Source organism: Capricornis sumatraensis, chromosome 4, assembly GCF_032405125.1.
Source record: "Capricornis sumatraensis isolate serow.1 chromosome 4, serow.2, whole genome shotgun sequence".
NCBI lineage: Eukaryota > Metazoa > Chordata > Mammalia > Artiodactyla > Bovidae > Capricornis > Capricornis sumatraensis.
The window spans coordinates 155997385-156021484 of NC_091072.1; the positions used below are offsets into that span (position 1 = coordinate 155997385).

The 24100-nt window shown below is 50.1% G+C and overlaps 1 protein-coding gene across 1 annotated transcript; it reads left to right on the top strand.

Annotated features, from left to right (window-relative positions):
* Nucleotides 1-3587: 3587 nt before the first annotated feature.
* Nucleotides 3588-6029, top strand: MCHR1 (melanin concentrating hormone receptor 1). Its single transcript, XM_068971913.1, has 2 exons — nucleotides 3588-3827; nucleotides 5050-6029. Exons 1-2 carry the CDS (start codon nucleotides 3746-3748, stop codon nucleotides 6027-6029), a joined length of 1062 nt encoding a protein of 353 aa, XP_068828014.1. The 5' UTR covers nucleotides 3588-3745.
* Nucleotides 6030-24100: the final 18071 nt, after the last annotated feature.

Consider the following 24100-nt stretch of genomic DNA (forward strand, 5'->3'; position numbering starts at 1 on the left):
TTGTTTACTTATTGGCTTGTGCGTGCATGCTAAGTCGCTTCAGTCATGTCTGACTCTGTGCGATCCTATGAACTGTAGCCCGCCAGGTTCTTCTGTCCATGGGATTTCCAGGCAAGAATACTGGAGTGGGTTGCCCTGGCCTCCTCTTGTTGTCTGACTTATCTCTCCCCCAACTCTGTCACTGAAGCTCCTGGGTAAAAGTCACTCGTTTTTGTTTGTTTTTTTTTTCTCCACTGCATCCGCAGAGCCTAACACAGTACCTGATATAACAGGCTCGACCAGATTTCATCCAGATCTGCTGGATGAAAGGGTGGACGGATGGATGGATGGAGGTGGGAAGACTATGGCAGGTGAAAGAGGAGGAAACAGTAGGCTATCAGGCTCGTTTCCCCACCCTGTCAATTCTGAAATGCTCTAGGGCTGAGTCCTTGGATCTCCTTTCCAATCACCCTTACTTTAGGTCATCAATTTAACTTCATAGCTCCAGGCGTGACCTCTCCCTGGAACTTCTGACTCATATCCAAAACTACCCAACCTTTTCACGCAGATGTTAACAGACATCTCAAATGTAACATATCCAAACAGAACACTTGGTTTCTCCTCCAAATCTTCTCCTCATACAGCCTTCCCAATCTCCCCTCTGCCAGGCATTTGGAGTCATCCCTGATACTTCTTTCTCCTGTATGTTTCTGGTTCAAACTTCAGCAGACCCTCGGGACTCTACATAATGTACAGACACTCGCCATTTCTCCTGACTCCCATCTCCCCAATCTAAGATACCATCTTATTTCAATCGGATTACTGCAGCAGTCTTCTTTTAAAAAAAAATAACAATTTCATTTGTTTATTTATTTTTAGCTGTGCTGGGTCTTCATTGCTGCTCAGGGTTTTCTCTGGTTGCGGCGAGTGGGGGCCATTCTTCGTTGTGCTATGCAGGCTTCTCATTGTAGAGGCTTCTCTTGCTGCAGATCACAGGCTCTAGGGCGTGAGGGCTTCAGTAGTTGCGGTGCGCGGGCTTAGCTGCTCCACGGCATCTGGGATCTTCCTGGATCAGGAGTCAAACCCTTGTCTCTTGCATTGGCAGGTGGATGCTCTACCCCAGGGAAGAGCCCCAGAGAAGCCCTGCAACAGTCTTCTCTATGGGGTGCTTCTGTCCCCCCGTGTCACATCTCCCTCGGTCACCTCTGACTCCAGCTCCAGCTGCAGCAGACAGATGTGTACAGACTTAACTGGTCTGGAGCCGATGTGTCTCGCCTCCAGCACGCACCTTGCATCTGTTTGCTTTTCGCCCAGAAGCCTCTTGGCTCCTGCACGAGATTCACCTTGCACTGACAGCCTCTCGCCTCAAGTGTGAGCTGCACATCTTTTCGCTTTCTGCCGCATCTGATGCAGCAGGAGTCTGCTCCTCCCATGCACCCAGGACTGCAGTGTTAACACCCCAGTGGCAACACTCAGCCACTGGGGGTCGAGGCAACTGGGAAAAGGCAGACGATTCTGGGAAACAGTCCGTGCCCTTTTCAAGGATCCTGGTAAGTGCAAGCCCCCCTCGTCCACAGCAGCGATGGCGATAAAGCACCTTCTCTGAGCTTTGTCTCCTTCCCTTCCTCGTCCTCACTTCCTCACGCCTGCGCCTGTGTCATCACTCGGAAACGCTGTGTACGCATGAGTGCTTGTCCCAGGACAATAACTGAGGCCTGACAGAATTTCCCCTTCTGCGGTTTCCACCTGGTACCCTCCCCTTTGGGCTTCCCTGGTGGCTCTGCTGCTGCTGCTAAGTCGCTTCAGTCGTGTCCGACTCTGTGCGACCCCATCGATGGCAGCCCGCCAGGCTCCCCCGTCCCTGGGATTCTCCAGGCAAGAATACTGGAGTGGGTTGCCATTTCCTTCTCCAATGCATGAAAGTGAAAAGTGAAAGTGAAGTTGCTCAGTGTCCAACTCTTAGCGACCCCATGGACTGCAGCCCACCAGGCTCCTCCATCCATGGGATTTTCCAGGCAAGAGTACTGGAGTGGGGTGCCATTGCCTTCTCCGCCCTAGTGGCTCAGTAGCAAAGAATCCACCTGCCAATGCAGGAGACATGGGTCCCATCCCTGGGTCAGGAAGATCCCCTGGAAAAGGAAATGGCAACTCACTCCAGTATTCTTGCCTGGAGAATTCCATGGACAGAGGAGCCTGGAGGGCTACAGTCCACGAGGTTGCAAAAGAGTCGGACCCAACTGAGCGCGCACAAGCACACAATGTTTACTTAAATGTTGTTTCTTCTTTGTTTTGCACTGGAGCCAAGAGTTTCATCAGGGAGGAGGTGAGCTGACAGCTGGGTGGCCTTGCCCTCCTCCTGGTGGCCTAGCCAGAGACTGCCCTTTCTACTATGTACTTCTGCTTTGTCAGTAACTGTCTCAAGCAGGTGGTTTTGAGAGCCTTTTAAAAATATCTTGATAACTGTTATTATTTTCCAGCACAAAGCAAACCATGCTTTTAAAAAAAGGAATTTGAACATTACAGCAGCTTTGAAAATGAAAGTCCTTCATAAACTGCTCTTCCAAGTGTGGTACCTGGTTTGGCATCTCCTGGGAACCTGTCTGAAATGCAGAGTCTCGGGCCCCTCCCAGCCTTACCTGCCAAATCAGAATCTGGCAGCAGGATGCCTCTGCAGAGAATTCACTCAATGTTTTACCCTCTTAGGCTGTTCCTCAGGATCTCTTTTGGGATTCCCGGGTGGCTCAGCAGTAGAGAGTCTGCCTGCAATGCAGGAGCTGCAGGAGGCTCGGGTTCGATCCCTGAGTGGGGCAGATCCCCTAGAGGAGAGCATGGCAACCCACTCCAGTATTCTTGCTGGAGAATCCCATGGACGGAGGAGCCTGGTGGGCTACAGTCCATGGGGTCGCAAAGAGTTGGACATGACTGAAGTGACTGAGCAAGGATATCCTTGGGGGTCTTTGCTCTAAAATTTGTCTCAAGGAGTTCCAGGTAAACCCTCAAGGACCTCAGAGCATTTAGAAAACTAAAACCTCTATAAGCCTTGTCCCTGCTGATCCCAGGGAAGAAGGGAGTTTGTCCTCTTCTGGTCCCAAGTCCCTGGGCATCACCAGCTCAGGGTGACCTGAGTCACCTCTGAGCACCAGCCAAAGGGCTCAACAGCCAGCAACTCCACAGCTTGGAATCCATGGGGCGCTGGGAAGGGGCCTTGGGTGGCCTGGAGGCGGGCATGGCAGTAGTCCAAGCCTTCCCTTCCCAAGCTCCCAGCACAGGCACCCCAGCCCCTGCCCAGCGGCCCAGGCCCAGGCTACCGGGTGTGAGGGGTCGGGCCAGGCTCCCTTCCTCCTCTACAGGAAGGCAGCCCATTGCCTCTGGAGAGACTGGAGCCTCACGGGTAGCCAGCAGCACCCCCGGTGGCACAGGAGACACGGCCCCAAATGCAGGAGGGAAAGAAGCCCGGTCCCCGATGGGGTTGACCGGCCGGCTCGGCTCTGCAGGCAGTCGGAAGCCAGAGCTGCGGCGCAGGACCGAAGAGGTTAACGCGCATCTGCCTCCGAATGTTAATATGTCTAGGTGATGTCAGTGGGAGCCGGGGAAGGAGGGAGGGGAGAGCGGTGGGGATCGCAGGCGGCGGAGACTGCCGGGCAGCCGGAGGAAGACCCCCCTTCCGGACTGCGGGGCTCCGGGAGCCCGGGCTTGGGACCCGCACTGGAGCCTGCGGCAGCCTGCGTGGGCGGACGAGCGAGCTAGCACCCGCGGCGCCGGCGGGATGGACCTGGAAGCCTCGCTGCTGCCCACCGGCCCCAATGCCAGCAACACCTCGGAGAGCCCGGATAACCTCACCTCGGCCGGTGAGACGCGCTGGAGGGCGGGCCTCCCTCCTCTGCGCCGCCAAGGGTGGGAAACGGGAAGGTTTCACCTCTGAGCTAAACTGCTTGCGAAACTTTATGCCAGTTCTTGGGAATGAGATGGGCAGTCTGCCCTCCTGGAGGGCCAGGGGAGAAGGGGACTACGGGGAGGAAGGGGCCGAGGCAGAGGCATGCTAGGAAGTGGTCTCGGATGTTGCCAGCTGCGAGGGAGGCAGGGGAGGGCTGCTGAGGAGTTCCAAAAATGCTTTGCCGGAAAAATTCCAGGCTAGAAAAGCAAGAGAAACTGGAGGGCTGTATGTAGGGAGATGGCTGGAAGCTCACTCATTCACCCATCCCCTTGGTTTTTTCACTTGAACTACGTGATCTGGTGGGGTCTGAAACATCCTTACTGCCTCCTCCACGAAAGAGGCGTGGGAAGGAATAATTCCCAGAGACGCCAGGGGATTAACTTTGCTGGTGAAAGAGGCTTCCTGACATTTCCAGCGCTGAGATGCCCTGGGATTCTAGCTTTGAAGGGGAAGAGAAGGAAGAAAACAGAGGAAAGGTTTGCATGGAGAAAATTGTCGGGTGGCTGGGCTGCAGCACACAGTTCAGTCTAGTCACTCAGAAAGCCCAGGTTCAGAAGCTGGGACCCAGGAGAGGGGAGGGCTGTGGGCCTGATGGCCAAAAGCCTCCACGAGACAGTCACCCACAGAGATCCCCAGCAATCAACGCACGGCTTCCAACCAGCGACTCCTAAAATGAAATGAGCAGGGCTGCAAATAGGAAACGAAGAAATACATGCTTGCGCCCACACATGCACAGACGTTCGTGTCCTGCTGGCTATTTCGATAATGTTTCCTGGTGGAGCCCCGAGGCCCACAGAACCGTTCTCTGCAGACAGCTGTGGTTCTTGACACTGCGCCTTCTGAGAAAACGCAGGAGGCAAAGGGACTGGTCCTATAATGAACAGGTGGTGCAGGAGACTCTGGTGGGATTGAGCAGGGAGCCGGTGCAGGAGGGCACGGGGTTACGTTTAGCAGCCGTGTGGGCAGGAAGGATGGCAGGGAAGATTCCAGATGAAAGATGGGCCCTGAGCTGAAATGGCAGGTGGATGGAGAGGTGGGCAGGCGCATGGCTGGAGGCTGAGCATGCCAGTAGGAGTTCAGCCCTCGGAGAGCAGAGTCCATGTCAAATGGTCAATCCTTGCTCCTTCTGTCCCCAGGGCTGCCTCCTCGCACAGGGAGCATCGCCTACATCAACATCATCATGCCTTCGGTGTTTGGTACCATTTGCCTCCTGGGCATTGTCGGGAACTCCACGGTGATCTTCGCGGTGGTGAAGAAGTCCAAGCTGCACTGGTTCAGCAATGTCCCCGACATCTTCATCATCAACCTCTCGGTGGTGGACCTCCTCTTCCTCCTGGGCATGCCCTTCATGATCCACCAGCTCATGGGCAATGGAGTCTGGCACTTTGGCGAGACCATGTGCACCCTCATCACGGCCATGGATGCCAACAGTCAGTTCACCAGCACCTACATCCTGACCGCCATGGCCATTGACCGCTACCTGGCCACCGTCCACCCCATCTCCTCTACCAAGTTCCGGAAGCCCTCTGTGGCCACCCTGGTGATCTGCCTCCTGTGGGCCCTGTCCTTCATCAGTATCACCCCCGTGTGGCTCTATGCCAGGCTGATCCCCTTCCCGGGGGGCACCGTGGGCTGCGGCATCCGCCTGCCCAACCCAGACACTGACCTCTACTGGTTCACCCTGTACCAGTTTTTCCTGGCCTTTGCCCTGCCCTTCGTGGTCATCACGGCCGCCTACGTGAGGATCCTGCAGCGCATGACGTCCTCCGTGGCCCCCGCCTCTCAACGCAGCATCCGGCTGCGGACAAAGAGGGTGACCCGCACGGCCATCGCCATCTGCCTGGTCTTCTTCGTGTGCTGGGCGCCCTACTACGTGCTTCAGCTGACCCAGCTGTCTCTCAGCCGCCCGACGCTCACCTTTGTCTACCTGTACAATGCGGCCATCAGCTTGGGCTATGCCAACAGCTGCCTCAATCCCTTTGTGTACATCGTGCTCTGTGAGACGTTCCGGAAACGCCTGGTCCTGTCGGTGAAGCCAGCGGCCCAGGGGCAGCTCCGCGCCGTCAGCAATGCCCAGACAGCTGATGAGGAGAGGACAGAAAGCAAGGGCGCCTGACACTTCCCCCTGCCACCCTGGGCACCTCCACGTCAGGACTCCACAGCAGACCGTGGCGAGAGACGCTGAGAGCAACCCAAGACCACTCTGGGAGGTTGTGGGGAGAAGGGGTGGTGAGCGGTGGTCACAGACCACTGGGGAGGCTTGGCGCCGGGTTTGGGGGCTCCAAGCATTAGAAATCTCCTTCCGAGAGCTGGATGGACCTTCAGGTTGAACAGACACTGAGCAGGAAGACTGGTTTAAATGTTCACTGAGCCCTACACCTGCTAGCTCTCAAATGTCTTTTTCCCAAGAGGAGAATTAGAAGGCTTCTGGCCAAATTTGTTTAAAATCAGGCAGGGCTCGTGTGTGCGCAGCGGTACGGCAGAGGGCCCTGGGGAGACGGGAAAGGTGACAGAGCCTCAATGCCCTTTCCTGTCTCTCACGGGTAGGATGGAAGGCAGCCTTTCTCCCAAGCTGGAGGATGATGAAGGATAAAGCATGCGGGCTCTCCAGGTTCAACCATCCTGTGTCAATTTCCCTTTATCTCTAAGTGATGCATGTTTCTTTGGGGGGTGGGGATGGGGCTCTGAGCCCACACGAGTAAAAGCCCAATTTGCTAGGAGATCCACTACCCGGGAATGACAAGGCTATCTTGGGAGGGTGCGGGTGGGTGCTTTGAAATTAAGAAAAATGGGGAGGGGCAAGGGGGCTTTGCAGCTGTGAGGACATTGTCTCCATGGGGTGCATTCGTCAGTCACCAGATCCAGAGTGACACCCATCAGGGTCCTGCACGTTCAGGGTTCATTCTAAGGCCTGGAGTTTTGAACATCAGCTTTTTGCTCCAGCCCTTTCTCTCTGAAGTTAAAAAAAAAAAAAAACGAATAAAGGAAAATCTCCACCCACATCTCTCTGGATGCGCCTGTATAATTGCTTGGGCCTGGGGGTTGGGGGGAAGCGGTGGGGGTGGGTGGCCAAATAGGGAAGGAGGGGTCTCTTGGCTGTGGAATCCAGACCTTGGTTCAGGCTGCATTGTAGGAAGCAAGAAGCAGGGGATCTGCTTGTCTAAACCCACAGGGAAGATCACACAAATGGAATTACTGTGAATTCATTAAACGGAAATTTCGCTGCCAGGCTTGTTCTCGGACTCGGCTTCCCATCTTCTGCTCAGAAGCACTTGGTTGTTACCATTGCCGGCTGTAACGAGTCCCACCCACCACCTCCTCCACTGAGTCACAAGTTGCAGGGCTGGCTTCTTGGGGCAGCCTGAACCTGAGCCCGCCTCTTGCTGCGGCTGCGAAGATCGTGAGCCACGTTGAGCAGGAAGATTACAGATGGGGCCGCTGGGCGGCAGCCAAGGATGCTGTGTCTCAGCTTCTTCAAGAGAGAAACCCGGAGCCAGGCATCCTGCATAAAGACATGGATGAGACAGTGGGAGCAAACTGTGCCTCCTGATTCATCCAGACACATCCTTAAAGCAGGTGCATCAGCAGAGCCTCTTCTTGGTCCTTATTTTTCACTGTGGAGTTGCAGCAGGTAACCTGTTTAGCAAACTTCTGGGCAGCCTCTTTGGGTCCTGGGGAGCTTTTTCTAATCATTAGTATTAGTATTTCCCTCTTGCATTCCATTCCACCCAGTGCATGGGGAGTTGGGGTGGTAAGGGGTGGGGATAGTTAGTTTTCCTTACCCTCTAAAGTGGGGTCACAGGTAAGCTCCAAATCTACTTGAGATGTACATCCCACAAAAGAAAAGCAACTCTTATGGGAGCCGTAAGGCAACCCCTACCCACTGGTTCTGCAAAAGGAGGTTTTCCTGTATCTGGTTTGCCTGTGGAAGGCTTCCCTGGGTCTGTCTTCCCCACTCCCTCCCCCTTCAAGGAGGAATCTAGGAGAGGAAATAGGTGAGATGGCCTCTCCCAGGAAATGCAGGTGACCAAGGCTACAGGTGGGTGAGTGGGTGGGTGAATGACCTGCTGAAGTCCCCGTAGACTCTCAACGCCATATTGAAAACTGAAGTTGGAGCAAAGTGGGTGGAGACAGGAACGTGAGTGCTGGTGATGCAGACAGAACCGAGGGGAGAGGACTGGGGAGAGGTGAACTCATGGCTGGAGAGGGAAAAGGGGACAGAGAGGTTATCATGGGGGTGGGGGCCACTCTCACCAACATGTCTTTCCCCAGTCTAATCCAGCAGTCACCTGAACAGACTGGCATCTACAGCAGTGGTCCAGGCAATGGAAACATCCTGGATTAGAGCGGCAGCAGTGGAGATGGAGAAAGAGGCACATATGTGAGATACATTTGTAAAGCAGAAGCCACAGGGCCTGGGATGAGCTGGCTGTGGAGGGTGAAGGAGAAATAGAAACTTGGAAGTCATTGGCCTCTAGAGGATGGGATGGTCTAAGGAAAGAGTGAGTGCAGAGTCAGAGGGAAAGAGGCTTGACATTTCCATGCTGAGGTTGAACAGAGAAGGAACAGTCAAGCCAGTAGAGACATCCGTAAGAGGTAAGTAAGAAATGGCCAGAGAAGCAGAAGGCAATCAGAAACTGTGGCATCACAGAAACAAGAGAAGAGTCATTTAAGGAGCAGTGGTTGGCTGGACCAAAGCTGTCCATGAGGTCAGGTGGATGAGGCATGGAAGGGCCCACTGGGTGTAAGATCATGGTGGTCACTGGGGACCACAGCTGGCTGGGGCTGAGCAGTGACACCCTCTTTTAGAGAAAGCAAATCCTCCCAAGTTTGCTGCAATCCCTGCCACCACTCCCTACTGTCTAAAGCTCGGTCTGAGTCACTTTTGTTTCCCCTGGTTCCTGAAAGTATTTATACTTGCAACACTTGTTCGAGAGCAGTAAGTACTGTATTGCAGCATACTTATTTATTTATTTGTATATTGTTGGCGGCACCTCACAGCTTGTAGGCTCTTAGTTCCCCTACCAGTGATGGGACATGTGACATTGGCAGTGAAAGCACCACGTCCAAACCACTGGACTGCCAGGGAATTCCCTGAACATAATTTTTAAAAGGTGATTTTTAAATTTCTGCTAGACACAGAGAACATACAGTTTAACCATGTTCGTGTTAATTATATTACTTTTCCTATCCTGTCCCCCATGAAGCTCCATGGGTTGCTCCAGGTTCTTTCCCTTCTCTGATTGATTGCAATTGACTTACAAGCCTTGCCTCTGCCCTGTGATTTGACCTCTCTGCCCCATGCTTGGGCTTCCCTGATGGCTCAGCAGTTAAGAATCTACCTGCCAATGCAGAAGATGAGAGTTCAGTCCCTGAGTCAGGAAGATCCCCTGGCGAAGGACAATAGCTACACACTCCAATATTCTTGCCCAGGAAATCCCATGGACAGAGGAACCTCGCAGGCTACAGTCCAAAAGGTTGCAAAGAGTCAGACACAACTAAGCAGCTGGGCATGCACACAGCCCAGTGCCTGCCTGAACCCTACCCACCTTCTACTCCAGCTCAGTTCCCTACCTCCACACAAAGCCTTCCCAGCCCTCTCCAGCCTGCAATGAGTCAGTCATTCTCTGGGCTCCTATAAAACTTCCAAGTTATGCCACTTATTAGGTGATTAATCTTGCTCTATGTCGACTTGAAATATGCACAATGTGACAGTTGCGAGTCACATTTTACTGGGGGGCAAAATGAGGACTGCCGCCTGAAGACAGCACTTCAGTTAGCTCTGAGGAATTGCTCCAGAGAGGCAGGGGGAGGGTTAGTGTACATGTGATTTTGGTAAAGGGGAAATACCTGCACAATGCAACAAAAGCACATATATTTTGCAGAAGCTTTCTGCTTGTCGTGAGGAGCAGTCATCATCACGAAGGATTTTAGCGCTTTTCCAGATTTGAGGAGGTACAAGATTTAGGCTCATAAAATCGGCTTCTGAACATATCTAACTCCCTGAAGAGCCCCTATCAGCCCAACAGAGAGTGCCTCATTTCTGCTCTCCACTTTGAACTCCTTTCAGGGGTTGTTGAAAATCAGCAGCTGCAGCAGCACATGATTTAATCCTTGTAGAAGTGGATGGCAAGCGCCAATGGCAAGTGCCAATTTGTAGCTGACGTATTTAATTAAAATTTATTATAAAAGGGTAGCTTTATATGTCCTTTAAAAAAATGAAAACTCCAAAGTCTTAAAGTTAAGCAATGAGTCTTCCACATTATAAAGCTATTTATAACAGTAATTAAAGTAGTGGTAACATTTAACCTTTATAAAAATGTCACAGAATTCAAATCACAGCTTGAATCCTCGATGATGCAAGTGTCTTACACAGTGAAGGCTTGGTCAGTTTTAAGATAAAATTCCTCCATCTTCCAGAATGTCTCACAAAAGAGCTGAATATACCTCTGTGAGGACAGAAGGCAAGGATGCTAGCTCTGTGAATTGTCTCTTCTCATTCGAATCCTAAAACTGATCCTAATCAATCAATCCTAATCAATTAACAGCAAATCCTAATCAATCAATGGAAAGGAGCTTAATGAGAAGACCAATAAAGTCCCCTTTGAATATGGAAAATGCAAAATTGTGTTTCCCTTCTATCTGTGTGTTTCCTTAAGAAACAGGTTTTTAAAAAATCAAAACAAAAACAGGACTTAAGCAGAAGTCTGCTGTGGGGAATTCTAGAAAACATTTTGCTCCCCTGACTAAAGGAAACAGATCAGGTTGGTAGCATCTGGGCTCTTCCTCCTTTCTCCCTGCCTTGAATGCAGATGCATCAGCTGGAGCTGCAGCCACTCTCTTGAGATCATGAAGTGACAGTATGAGAATGCAAACCAATGCTCTAAGGCTGATGGGTCAGGAAGACCAAGAGAACATGGGTCCCCAAGGGCATCAGTGACTTGCTGAACCAACATCAACCTCTAGGTTTCTAGGTGTGCAAGAAAATGAATCCTTATTTGTTTAAGCAACTATTCTGTTAACCCTCCTGATAATGTCCTAAGCTTCCAACCTAAATCTTCCTGGTTTAGGAAGTACAGACCCCACCCTGGCTCCACAGATGGGGCCCAACTGTCTTTAACCAGTCACTATCCCATCTCCCTGTTCACAGTGGTTCATTCAGGGGAGGTGAGAACAACCAATTGGGAAGTAAGAAGTCAGCCAGGACTTCTGGGAAGGAAAGTGTTGATTCTTCTCTGTTTGGAGCTACTGAACAGAGTAGCTCCCAACACCCCGCCTCTAGACCTGACCTGGGAAGCACATGGCTCCACGAGCTGCCAGCAGCCACCTTGGGGTAAAGCTAGGGTAAAACTTTACTGAGAATGAAGCCAGTTCAGAAGTATCAGAGCTGAAAGATAGAGTGTGAGAATCAGTTGACATTGTTTGGGCCTTGATCATCCTTACCTGAAGCTAGGATGCTCTTGAACTGTTTCATTATAGGAGTCAATAAGTTCCCTTTATTTTAACAGCTATTTCAGTCGGGCTTTCTATTACTTGCAATTAGGAAGTCCTGATAAGAAAGATATGAACATTTTAGTTGCAGCATTTGAACTCTTAGTTTCAGCATGTGGGATCTGATCCCTCCTGCTGCAACTAAGATCCAGCACAGCCAAATAAAAAAAAATTTTTTATAAAAGAAAGATATGAACATTATAAAGATTAGGTTGGTTGTGGACTTTGCCCCAAATTCATATGTGGAGACCCTAACCCATGTGATTATGATTATTATTTTTGGCTGTGTTGGGTCTTAGGCCATGCAGGATCTTTCACTGCAGAGCACTGACCCTCTAGCTGTGGCTCTCAGACTCAGTAGCTGTGGTACATTGCCTTAGTCTCTCCAAGGCGTGTGGGATCTGAGCTCCCTGACCGGGGACGGAACCTGAGTCCCCTGCATTGCCAGGTGGATTCATAACCACTGGACCACCAAAGAAGTCCTCGTAATTATGCTTAGATGAGGTCATGAGGGTGGGGCTTTCACGAGAGGATTAGTGCCCTGATAAGACTCTCTTTCTCCACTCACACACACCCAGGAAAGGCCACGTGAGGACGCAGTGAGAAGGCAGCCATTTACAAACCAGGAGAAGAGCTCTCACCAGGAAATAAATCAGCCAGCACTTTGATCTTGGACTTCCAGCCTCCAGAGCTGTGAGAAATAAATTGTCTGTTGTTTAAGCCACCCAGTCTATGGTGTTTTGTTTTAGCAGCTCAAGCTAAGACAATTGGTAAGAGCCTTTTTAGTTCTAAATGACAAATATCCAACTCGATTGATCTGAGCAAAAAATTCTGGCCTAGTTAGTGGAAAAGTTCAGGGCTTGCTAAGCTTTCAGTCATGACTGGATCCAACAGCTCAAGCTCTGTCCTCAGGACCGATTCTCCCTTTCTGTCTTCCCCATGCCCTCTCTCTCTCCATTGCTTGGCTCAGTTTTCCTCTCGATTGCCTCCTTCTCAAGTGATGGCGTCCCCAGTGGAGTAGCAAAGATGACCACCAGCAGTTGTGTGAACTTGTATTGTCCTCACAGGCAGCAACTACAGGATATTAGCCAGGACTTCAGTCCTGCCACCTGACATGTTCTTGCCATCTTTCCCTCCAACATCTGTTTCAAAACCTGAAAAAGCTTCTGAATGATCTCCTGTGAGTTACCCACCTTCCCCTTCCACCCAACCAAGCATAAGATCTAGGAACATGGAACACCTTATTGGAATGGATTACATGTTCACCCGAGTGGGGTTATATCACCGGCAGGCCCATTCTGTGTATATGTGTGTGTTGTAGTTCTGAAAAGAAAAAGAGAATTTATATCACCTTAAGTAGAAAGAAGTGCGATGGGCAAAAAGACAATAGACATCCCACCAGGAAGGGTCTCAATAATTAGAGAGGGTGGTGCGGAAAAGAGAATGGGCAAAGGACATGTAGGAGAATCAAAGAAGATTGAGAGGCCAGCCAGGAAGCCAGGTGATTACTATGGAGAATTCTGCACAGGATCTTTAACCTTGAATCTGATGAAAACTCTGGATCCTTCCCCCTGAGTGCACATTGGCACATGCACATGAAACACAGCAAATAAGTCTGGAAGGTTTATAATATCCTCCCCACTGCCCAAAGAGGAACCCTGGTAATGCAGGAATCTGGGTGTCTGACAGCCAAGTCAGACAGAAAACCCCAGACGGCTGTGAGGAGGCACAGTGCCCACAGTCAGAGTGAAAACAGGCAGGCCTGCTAAGGACAGGACAGAATCTTAGGGATCTTCACCTTGCAGGGCTGGGCAGAAGAAGAGAAACCAGTAGAGGAACCCGGGGATCAGCTGGAGCAAGAGGAGGACAACCTGGAGAGCTCGACATCCTGGAAGTCAATGGAAAGGACTGTTTCCAAGACAAAGCACCAGATGCTGCAGAGAGGTCAAGTTGAGGGCTGAAAAGGATGTGTCATGGGTTGAATGTTGTCTTCCAAAAAGGTATGTCCAAGTCTTAAGCCTCAACACCTGAGACTTTAACCTTTTCTGGGTCTTTGCAGATATAATTAACTTAAGGATCTCAGGATGAGATGATCCTGAACTCAGGGTGGGTCCTAAACCCTGTGAGCGATGTCCTTGGGTTTTTGTTTTGGTCTTTATGCTGTACTGGGTCTTCACTACTGCTTGTTGCCATGAGTGGGGAATACTCGCTAGTTGCAGGGCATGGCCTGCTCACTGGGGTAGCTTCTCTTATTCTGGAGCAAAGGCTTTAGCACAGGGGTGGGCAGGCTTTAGTAGCTGGGCTCTTGGGCTCGAGAATGAGGGCTCAGTAATTATGGCACATAGTGGCCCCGAGGCATGTGGAATCTTCCCACACCAGAGACTGAACCCATGTTCCCTGCATTGGCAGGGGGATTCTTATCCACTGGACCACCAGGGAAGTCCTAAATGATGTTTTATAAAAATATCATTTGTTCTACAGATTCAGTGCAATCCCTATTAAATTGTTGTTTTAGTCACCCAGTCGTGTCTGACTCTTTTGTGATTCCCTGGACTATATAGCCCGCCAGGCTCCTCTGTCCATGGGATTTCCCAGGTGAGAATACTCAAGCAGGTTGCCATTTCCTTCGCCATGACCTTGGGTTTTTATTAAAAAAGAAGGAGATTTTAGACACAGAGATGCACGGAGGGCAAGCACGTGAAGCCTGAGGCAGAGACTAGAGTGATGTGTCATGAGCCAAGAGACAGAAAGAGCGGGAGAGAGGCGTGGGATGTCTTCTCCCGTGGAAGGTCCTGGAAGGAACGTATCCTGTCCAACAACTTGATTTTGAGTTTTGGGGCCTTCAGAACTGTAAGAGAATAAATTTCTCTCTCTTTTTTGTTGTTTTCAGCTATCCAGTTTGGTACCTTGTCCCAGCAGCCCTAGGAAATGAATGCAGGGCTTGGATTTAGAAGTTGACCTTGGTGGGTTCTGAAGCGTTAAGAACAACTCTCCCAGGATAGTTTGACCATGGCGGGGAGGACAGCTATGGCAGAAGCAAAAGCAATGTCATTTAAAGAAAACGTCTTGGCAAAAAACAAAACCACTAATGAAAAAGTTGGTCCAAAATCAACAGGGTTGAAAGGACAGAACTCAGAACTTCAGGCGGGAGAAACACACATAAACTTCAGGCGGGAGAAACTTACCTGTATAAGCAGATGAACTGGGGTGATGCCAGTTGAAAGACATCCAGGTGCTTTCTTGGGTAATCTCCCTCCTTTTCTGCCTGAAGAGGCTTAAGAATGCATAGAGGAAGAGGAAGTGCTCAGCTTTGAACATCCAAAAATATATTCCTGAGTGTAAAACAAGGGAATAACCTTGAAAGCCAGTCTTTGCCAAGAAAGAAAAGGATGTTCTAAATAATGGAAGCGGGCATTAAGATACTCAGACAGGCATGGTGGGTGGCCTAGGTCACCCAGAGTTGTGTCCTGAGCCTAGAGAGAAGCAAGTCAAGGTATGATGCGGTAGGCATGGCCCCGGGACAACCATGCAGAAAGGCAGGGGCCAGGGACGTAGGAGATCCAGCACGTGGTCTAGGTCCTCCTTCTGGCCAAACCCAGGGCTTGAGGGGACAGCTGAAAGTGCTTGTTTCTTGACTCTTTTTCTATTTGAATCCCTGGGAGAAGGTCCATATTGGGTGAGACCTGGGTGCAGCAGGTCAGAGGGGAGAAGAGCCACATGGAGGAGGGGAAATGGCCAGATGAATGACCCACTCCCCACGGCTGCAGGCGTCCTGAAATAACTCAGGTCTGGCAGGGAGATGTGGAGGGGCTGGAGGGCCTGGGGGCCTTAAGGTCTCAGGGCAGGATCCCTCCTGGGATCTCCCTGCTGGTCCAGTGGTGAAGACCCAGCGCTTCCAATGCAGGGGATTGGGGTTCGATCTCTGGTTGGGCAACTGGGATCCCGCACACCGGATGATGTGGCCAATTCTTAAAATTTATACGTGTATGGAAAAGAGAGCTATTACTCTTGTGGGGGCCGTCATGCATGGGGCAAGGTTCCAGCAGTGGGTGTCAGGGCACTCCAGAAGGCCCTCGGGTGACTACTCTATAGACCCAGCCACCACCATCACAGACAGTGGTAGCAGAAAAAGAGGAGAAACTTAAAAGGACTGAGCATGCACCCTAAGAGAACTGAGTCATCCACTGGAGACAAGCTGGAAGACGCTGTGGCACCATGAATCGGCAAATTAGGGCTCCTTCCTACTTCCCCGCAGGGGAGCAGGGGCTCATCAACTCAGTCACAGGCAACTGAGAAGCTACGTTTGTCGGGGCATTTTTTTCTTAAATATTAATCTGTGCTCCTTCTTCCCAGGCCACGGTCACCCTGGCAGGGCTCCAGAGGCTGGGAGCAACGATTCTGCGGCTGCTGGAGGGGGTGGGGGCAGGGCTTGCGGCAGAGGGTTCTTGGGGGAGATGAAACGTTAGTATGAGTGGAGCATGATTCCCCAGGGACTCTCCGGGGATGGCTGCCTCGGGGGTAGGATGTAGGAAAATCAAATTCAAGAGTACAAATCAGTACTGTCACATACCCCGGAGGCCAAAGAGAAGCAACGGGTGAGAGAGAGACCTGGGCTGTTGGATTTTAAAAGTGACAGTCTGAGAGCCTGTCCCTCGGTTCACTTAATCCTTCCCAAAGAGCTAGGTGTTTGTACAAAACACAAACAAAATCCAGAGGCACCATTTCCCCATGTTTGTGTTCTGAGGCTGGGGTTCACACCAGGTCAGGAGCCACAGCTGGTTTGGATCAGAACCTCCACATCCCGCATGCCCCCATAGCCCGCTGCCTGATTAAAGGAAGAAGGGACAGGTGATGCTGGTAGGTCACGTTCCCATAGGCCCCTTTGCTTCGCCGTTGTTTAGTTGCTAAGTTGTGTCTGACTCTTTTGCGACTCCAAGGATTGTAGCATGCCAGCCTCCTCTGTCCATGAGATTTTCCCAGGCAAGAATACTGGAGTGGGTTGCCATAGCCTTCTCCAGTGGATCCTCCTGACCCAGGAGTCGAACCTGCTTCTCCTGCATCGGCAGGTGTATTCTTTACCATCTGAGCCACCAGGGAAGCCCTGATCCCTTTGCTTAGGGGGAGATTTAAAGTTGGCTGCCATCTCGTCCTAGAGGAGCCAGCCCTCTGTTGCCTGGTTTGCTTCTCTAAATTGTCTCCTGGGATTGAGGGTGAGAATGTGAGCCTGAGACCCAGACAGAAGCCCGTTCATACTCCTGCATGGAGATCTTGGGCAAAGTGTTTAAACTGTGGAGCCTTATGGGGACAATAATTCCCACCTTACTGAGCAGTTAAAAGGTTCAGAGGAGGGCGTGTACACCGTGTGTCTGGCATTGATGCAGAACAGGAAAAAGCAGTTTAACTTCATTCTGCTTTCCATCCTTCTGCCACCCCCTCTCCCAGCTCTAACCCAGTCAGCACGTTCAGGGTTAAATACCCTGCAGGAAGCAGAGCAAAGTGACTCAGAACCGGAAATTGGTTTAAGGGGCCAGCTCAAGCAAGCTTCCCCTGACCTTGACCTTTGGCAATCTTAAAGAAGCAAAAATTTAGAAAACCTTTTCTTGTGAAGGGAAAAGAACAGTCTGCTTGGGGGCTCAGCCCACCTGGCATCTCTGTGGGCTCCATTACATCAGGGTCTTGGGTGACATACCCAGGGCGTCTGTCTGCTGCGGGAATGGGGCCCGAGTGCCTTGCCTGTAGAGGACCTCTGAGAATCACAGCGGGTCAGTGATGGGGAGTCACTGTCAGAAACTGCGCACTGATCTCAATAAAAGGACACCCAGCTCTGTCTTTCTTAAGTGATATTGAGGGAGAGGAGCTCCCGCCAGGTTCAGAGGAAAGAAACCCCCCCTCCTAACTCCTGGCAGCAGGGGAATGGGGTTGCCACAGCAACGAGCTGCTTCCCAAGTCCACTCATTATACAGTTTTTGAATTTGACTTCCTCCTGTATATACATCTTGCAGCTCCATTCCCCGTCCTGCCACCAACTCACCGCCTTGGGCTCCTCCCCTCGCTTCAAGACCTGGCTCTGGGATGGGACAGTATTTACTTAGTTCGCCTCTGCTGCAGGAAGGGGGTCACCTTCCAGGCCCCAAGAGTGGGCTGTTGTCTAACACTTGGTCTGAGTGAGATGAATGGTCTGAGGAGACACATGCTGACCAACCAAGAGACTTTACTGGGAAGTGGAACTGGGGCAGAGAGCAGGAGGGTAAGGGAACCCAGGAGGTCTGCTCTGCCATGTGTGGCTCACAGTCTTGGGGTTTATGGTAATGGGATTAGTTTCCAGGCTGTATCTGGTCAGTCATTCTAACTCGATGTCCTTCCTGGTGCTGGCCCACACACCACTCAGTCAAGATGGAGTCCATCGAGGAGGATTCTGGGAACTTGGTGGGACACGTAGTGTCTCCATTTGACCTTTCCCAAATTCTTCCAGTTGGTGGTGCCTAGTTCTGTGTTTCTTACCAGGACCTCCTGTTATAAAATAACTCATGCAAATGGTTACTGTGGTGTCTGGCCAGGGTGGGCAGTTTCAGTCAGTGTTCCCCTAACACATTGGGAAGAGCCCCCTCTTCCTCTGTAGCCAACTGGTCAGCTTCCTTGGGCAGCAGTTTGGCAGACAGGAAGTACATACCCTTTGACTTCATAGCTCGGGGGGTTTAATCCCGGCATTGCAGCATTGTCGGTAGTCACTCCAAACCGGGAGCCACCTTTGTATCACTGGTTAAACATCAGCGGTGGCTTGAGAGTGCTACGTGGGTGTAGGAACAGCAAGCCAGATTCCATGGGCCCCCGCGGGAAGACGTGCTGTAGTTATTGTGTGGTTTCTAAGTCATGTCCAACTCTCCACAACCCCATGGACTGTAGCTCGCCAGGCTCCTCTGTCCATGGGATTTCCCAGGCAAGAATACTGGAGTGGGGTGCCATTTCCTTCTCATAGTTAAGTTCAAAAAGCCAGTTGTTCAAACTCGTAAAAACAGAGAGTAGAATGGTGATTTCAGGGACTGGGGGAGGGGTAAATGGGGAGATAGAGTTTCAGCTCTGGAGACCGGCTGCACATCAGCCTGAATTGTACTTAACCCGACAGAACTGTCCACTTAGAAATAGTTAAGGTGGTAAATTTTATGGTACGTGGATTTTACCACAATTTTAAAGAAATGCAAGTTGCAGAATAGAATTAATAGTTACAGCGTGATCTTGTTAGTGTGCCTTTCTAAAGGGTTCTGAAATTATGGAAGGTGACAAAATAAGCTATCAGTGGTTACTTTTCTTTGGCTGCACCAGGTCTTTGTCACGGCACATGGGCTCTAGAGCTCAAGGGTTTAGTAGTTGCCACATGTGGGCTTGGTTGCCCTGCAGCATGTGGGATCTTAGTTCCTGGACTAGGGGTTGAACCCGCATCCTGTGCAATGGAACGCTGATTCTCAACCACTGGACTGCCAGGAAAGTCCCTCATTGGTTGCTTTTGCAGTTGGAAGGAACTGAGGGGGGAAAAGATGTTATTTTTCATTTATTCCTTTCTGCAGAGTTTCTGCAAAGTTTAAATATATATAAAATTAGGATCTATTATTTTTATAATTTCAACAAGTCAGTATAAACAAGGTGATGGTATTCAGATACCTGGTCTCTAGAAAGCAGACATTAATTCAATAGATGTTTATTGAGATGCTGTGCCAAGTACAAGGGTCCAAGGGAGAGCAGGCAGATGGGATAGTCTCTGCCCTTGTGGGATTTACACTCCTCCAGAGAGACAGTCCTGCCCATGGCTGGTGACTGACATGAGCTGTGATAAAGAGCAAGGGCGTGCTTTCCCCATATGGTCATTTCATCTCACACCTCTGAGGAGGTGACATTTAAGCTGAGACATGAAGGATGAAAAGGAACCAGCCGGGAGGAAGGAGGAAAGGGCATCCAGGCACAGAAGTGAGAGTGCAAAGATCCAGATGGCCCAAAAGAGAAGGTCAGCATGTCAGAAACAGGCAGCAGAGGGCGAGGACTGTGCTCCCGGGGAAAGGCACAGCAGGAGTCTAGCGGGAGAGTGACGTGATCGGTTTATGTTTTAGAACCATCACCGTGACTGCTGGGGTTGGAGACGGGGCAAGAGGGGCAGCTGACAGACAAGATAATGATGACTTTATTAGCTTCCTGCTGAATGACATTGATGAGGATTTTGGTTTTAGACAAGGCCTGAAAATTGCAGGTAATGACTGGAAGAGGTTAGAAGAGTGCACATTTTAAATGGCTCTTAAGTGCACACACAACCGATGACATTCTTGTCTTCGCCGGGCTTGCGGACAGGAGGGTTGCAGCTGGCTCTTCTCGCTCTCAGGAGCCTGTGAGTCAGTGGGATCCAGTCAAATGCAGATTCTCATTCGGCAGGTCAGGCCGGAAGGGGTCTGAGACTCTGCATTTCTGGTCAGTTCCCAGGAGACGCCAAACCAGGTACCACACTTGGAAGAGCAGTTTATGAAGGACTTCCATTTTCAAAGTTGCTGTAATGTTCAAATTCCTTTTTTAAAAGCATGCTCTGCTGTGTGCTGGAAAATAATAATAGTTATCAAGGCTCTCAATCAAGGCTCTTAATAACAGTCAAAAGGCTCTCCAAACCACCTGCTTGAGACGGTTTCCAACAGAGCAGAAGAACAGATTAGAAAGGGCAGTCTCTGGCTAGGCCACCAGGAGGAGGGCAAGGCCACCCAGCCATCAGCTCACCTCCTCCCTGATGAAGCTCTTGGCCTCAGTGCAAAACAAAGAAGAAACAACATTTAAGTAAACATGGTGTGCATGTCTCTGCTCAGTCGACTCTTACGACCCCACAGACTGTACCCCACCAGGCTCCTCTGGCCATGGAATGTTCCAGGCAGGAATACTGGAGTGGGTTGCCATTTCCTTCTCCGAGGGATCTTCCGTGCCCAGGGACTGAAACTGGGTCGGTTGCATCTCCTGAGTTGGCACGTGGATTCTTTACCACCTCGGAAGCCCCTGGGGCCAGATTACTTGGGTTAAAAACCTCAGCTCTGTCACTCTCTAGCTTTGTAAACTTGGACACATTGCTTAAGCTCCCCAATCCTCAGTTTTCTCCTCTGAAAAATGGAGATAATAATAGCTAAGAGTGTTGTAAAGATTAAATGAGTTCTTGGGCTCATAGCATCTTTACCTGCAAAGTGGGTATTTAATATTCCTGGGCTCACAGAGTTGGGAAGATTAAATAATAATAGCTAGTGCTTTAATAGTCTCATTTAGAATGACCAGCATGTAATGAGACTATTAAAGCACCAGCTATTATTATTTGATCCTCCCAACAACTCTATGAGCCCAGTAATATTAAATATCCATTTTGCAGGAAAAGACACTGAAATTGGCAAGGATGGCACTCGGCTCTGGGACAGGGACAGCTCGTGGCTTCTCTGCTCTTTGGATAGCTCTCCATCCCGGAAGAGGGACCCTGGGAGAGGGCAGCCATCCAGATGCAGCTGATGCGGCCAGAATCCCATTTTCCGTAGCACCTCAAGGGCCCCATGCCATCCCAGGTATCACAAGCAGACCTGGTCCTCCCTCTGACCTAAAACAGCCCCCCTGTGCAGGAACTAGAGGCCACAGGACAAAGGTTCAAGGCAGGTGGGTGCTCAGCCTGCAGCATTCCCAGCTGTTCACTCACTCGGCATCTCTAAGGCAGACGGGTCATAAAATGAACTCAGCCTGCAGGGGCCACATTCAAACAAGACCACTCTATCCGCCTTCTGCACAGCAGCCTCTGCAAGATGAAAAGGGTTTCTGAGATGAGAAGGCAGGCCGCCTCCATCTATTTTACTTAATCCCGCTGGTTGGATGCAAATTGCTTTCTCACACTGATGCAAAAGAATGCTGGTGGGCGGGATGCAGCGACTGGGCCTCGCAGCTGAAAGATGGCACGAGGGTGGGCAGCTGCCCTAAGAGGACCCTGGGGCCTCATGTAGGGCAGAGGGCAGCCACCAAGTGCCTTCTCCTCTTCTCCTCCCTGACTCTCCACCTCGCCTTGCCCTCTACCCCTGCTCCCTGTGAGGACTTTGCAGAGTGTGGGAGTCGAGTCAGATTTTTCCTCAGCCTTTGTCTGGGTCAGGAACACCTGGAAGCATTTTGATGCACTAGAATACCTCCTGGAGCAAATGCAAAGCTGGCTCCTAGGCCACAGAGGGTCAGCCTCGGGGAGGGGATCCCACAAGAGGCTCAGGGACAGGGAGCCTGTGTTGACCCACTCTGAGTCAAGTGGGTTAAAGAGAGGTGAAGTCTGACTCTGGGTGTGTGCGTGCTAAGTCACTTCAGTTGTGTCTGACTCTGCAACCCTATGGACTGCAGCCTGCCAGACTCCTCTGTCCATGGGATTCTCCAAGCAAGAATACTGGAGTGGGTGGCCACGCCCTCCTTCAGGGAATCTTCCCGACCCAGAGATCGAACCAAGATCTCCTCTGTCTTCTGCATTCCAGGTGGACTCTTTACCGCTGAGCCAATGCAAGCCCCTGATTCTGGGTGCTCAACTCAAATTTGTATTTTACTCGTGTTTATGTTTATGTATGTTTATGTGTTTATGTATGTGTATGTTTGTTGGTACTCTCCTCATTACCCAAAGAACTTGAGATGGCTTAGAAAAATATATGCGATGTCAAGGAATAAAAAAGATAGCTTTGGGAATTGAACGGAAAGTAAAAAAATAAAATGAAAGATGGACTTCCCTGGTGGTTGAGTGGCTAAGACTCTGCGCTCCCAGTTCAGGGGGACCAGGTTTGATCCCTGGTCAGGGAACTAGATTCCAAATGCTGCAACTATGAGTTCACACGCCACAGTGAAAACCCAGTGCAGGCAGATTCAATTCAGTTCGGTTCAGTCGCTCAGTAGTGTCCAACGCTTTGTGACCCCATGAATCGCAGCACTCCAGGCCTCCCTGTCCATCACCAACTTCTGGAGTTCACTCAAACTCATGTCCATCGAGTCAGTGATACCATACAGCCATCTCATCCTCTATCGTGCCCTTCTCCTCCTGCCCCCAATCCCTCCCAGCATCAGAGTCTTTTCCAATGAGTCAACTCTTCGCATGAGGTGGCCAAAGTACTGGAGTTTCAGCTTCAGCATCATTCCTTCCAAAGAATACCCAGGATCTATCTCCTTTAGAATGGACTGGTTGGATCTCCTTGCAGTCCAAGGGACTCTCAAGAGTCTTCTCCAACACCACAGTTCAAAAGCATCAATTCTTCAGCGCTCAGGCTTCTTCACAGTCCAACTCTCACATCCATACATGACCACAGGAAAAACCATAGCCTTGACTAGACGGACCTTTGTTGCCAAAGTAATGTCTCTGCTTTTCAATATGCTATCTAGGTTGGTCATAACTTTTCTTCCAAGAAGTAAGCGTCTTTTAATTTCATGGGTGCAATCACCATCTGCAGTGATTTTGGAGCCCCCCAAAATAAAGTCTGACACTGTTTCCACTGTTTCCCCATCTATTTCCCACGAAGTCATGGGACCAGATGCCATGATCTTCGTTTTCTGAATGTTGAGCTTTAAGCCAACTTTTTCACTCTCCTCCTTCACTTTCATCAAGAGGCTTTTTAGTTCCTCTTCACTTTCTGCCATAAGGGTGGTGTCATCTGCATATCTGAGGTTACTGATATTTCTCCCGGCAATCTTGATTCCAGCTTGTGCTTCTTCCAGCCCAGCGTTTCTCATGATGTACTCTGCATGTAAGTTAAATAAGTAGGGTGACGATATACAGCCTTGATGAACTCCTTTTCCGATTTGGAACCAGTCTGTTGTTCCATGTCCAGTTCTAACTGTTGCTTCCTGACCTGCATACAGGTTTCTCAAGAGGCAGGTCAGATAGTCTGGTATTCCCATCTCTTTCAGAATTTTCCACAGTTTATTGTGATTCACACAGTCAAAGGCTTTGGCATAGTCAATGAAGCAGAAATAGATGTTTTTCTGGAACTCTCTTGCTTTTTTTCCATGATCCAGCGGATGTTGGCAATTTGAACTCTGTTTCCTCTGCCTTTTCTAAATCCAGCTTGAACATCTGGAAGTTCACGGTTCACATATTGTTGAATCCTGGCTTGGAGAATTTTGAGCATTACTTTACTAGTGTGTAAGATGAGTGCAATTATGCGGTAGTTTGAGCATTCTTTGGCATTGCCTTTCTTTGGGATTGGAATGAAAACTGACCTTTTCCAGTCCTGTGGCCACTGCTGAGTTTTCCAAATTTGCTGGCATATTGAGTGCAGCACTTTCACAGCATCATCTTTCAGGATTTGAAATAGCTCAACTGGAATTCCATCACCTCTACTAGCTTTGTTCGTAGTGATGCTTTCTAAGGCCCACTTGAATTCACATTCCAGGATGTCTGCCTCTAGGTGAGTGATCACACCATTGTGATTATCTGGGTCATGAAGATCTTTTTTGTACAGTTCTTCTGTGTATTCTTGCCACCTCTTCTTAATATCTTCTGCTTCTGTTAGGTTCATACCATTTCTGTCCTTTATCGAGCCCATCTTTGCATGAAATGTTCCCTTGGTATCTCTAATTGTCTTGAAGAGATCTCTAGTCTTTCCCATTCTGTTGTTTTCCTCTATTTCTTTGCATTGATCCCTGAGGAAGTCTATCTTATCTCTCCTTGCTATTGGAACTCTGCATTCA

What these genes read in the sequence shown, in the direction of transcription:
- MCHR1 (XM_068971913.1), top strand. Translation starts at nt 3,746, where the DNA reads ATGGACCTGGAAGCCTCGCTGCTGCCCACCGGCCCCAATGCCAGCAAC. An exon ending in GGATAACCTCACCTCGGCCG is followed by an intron (nt 3,828 to 5,049) that starts GTGAGACGCGCT and finishes TTCTGTCCCCAG; the next exon opens with GGCTGCCTCCTCGCACAGGG.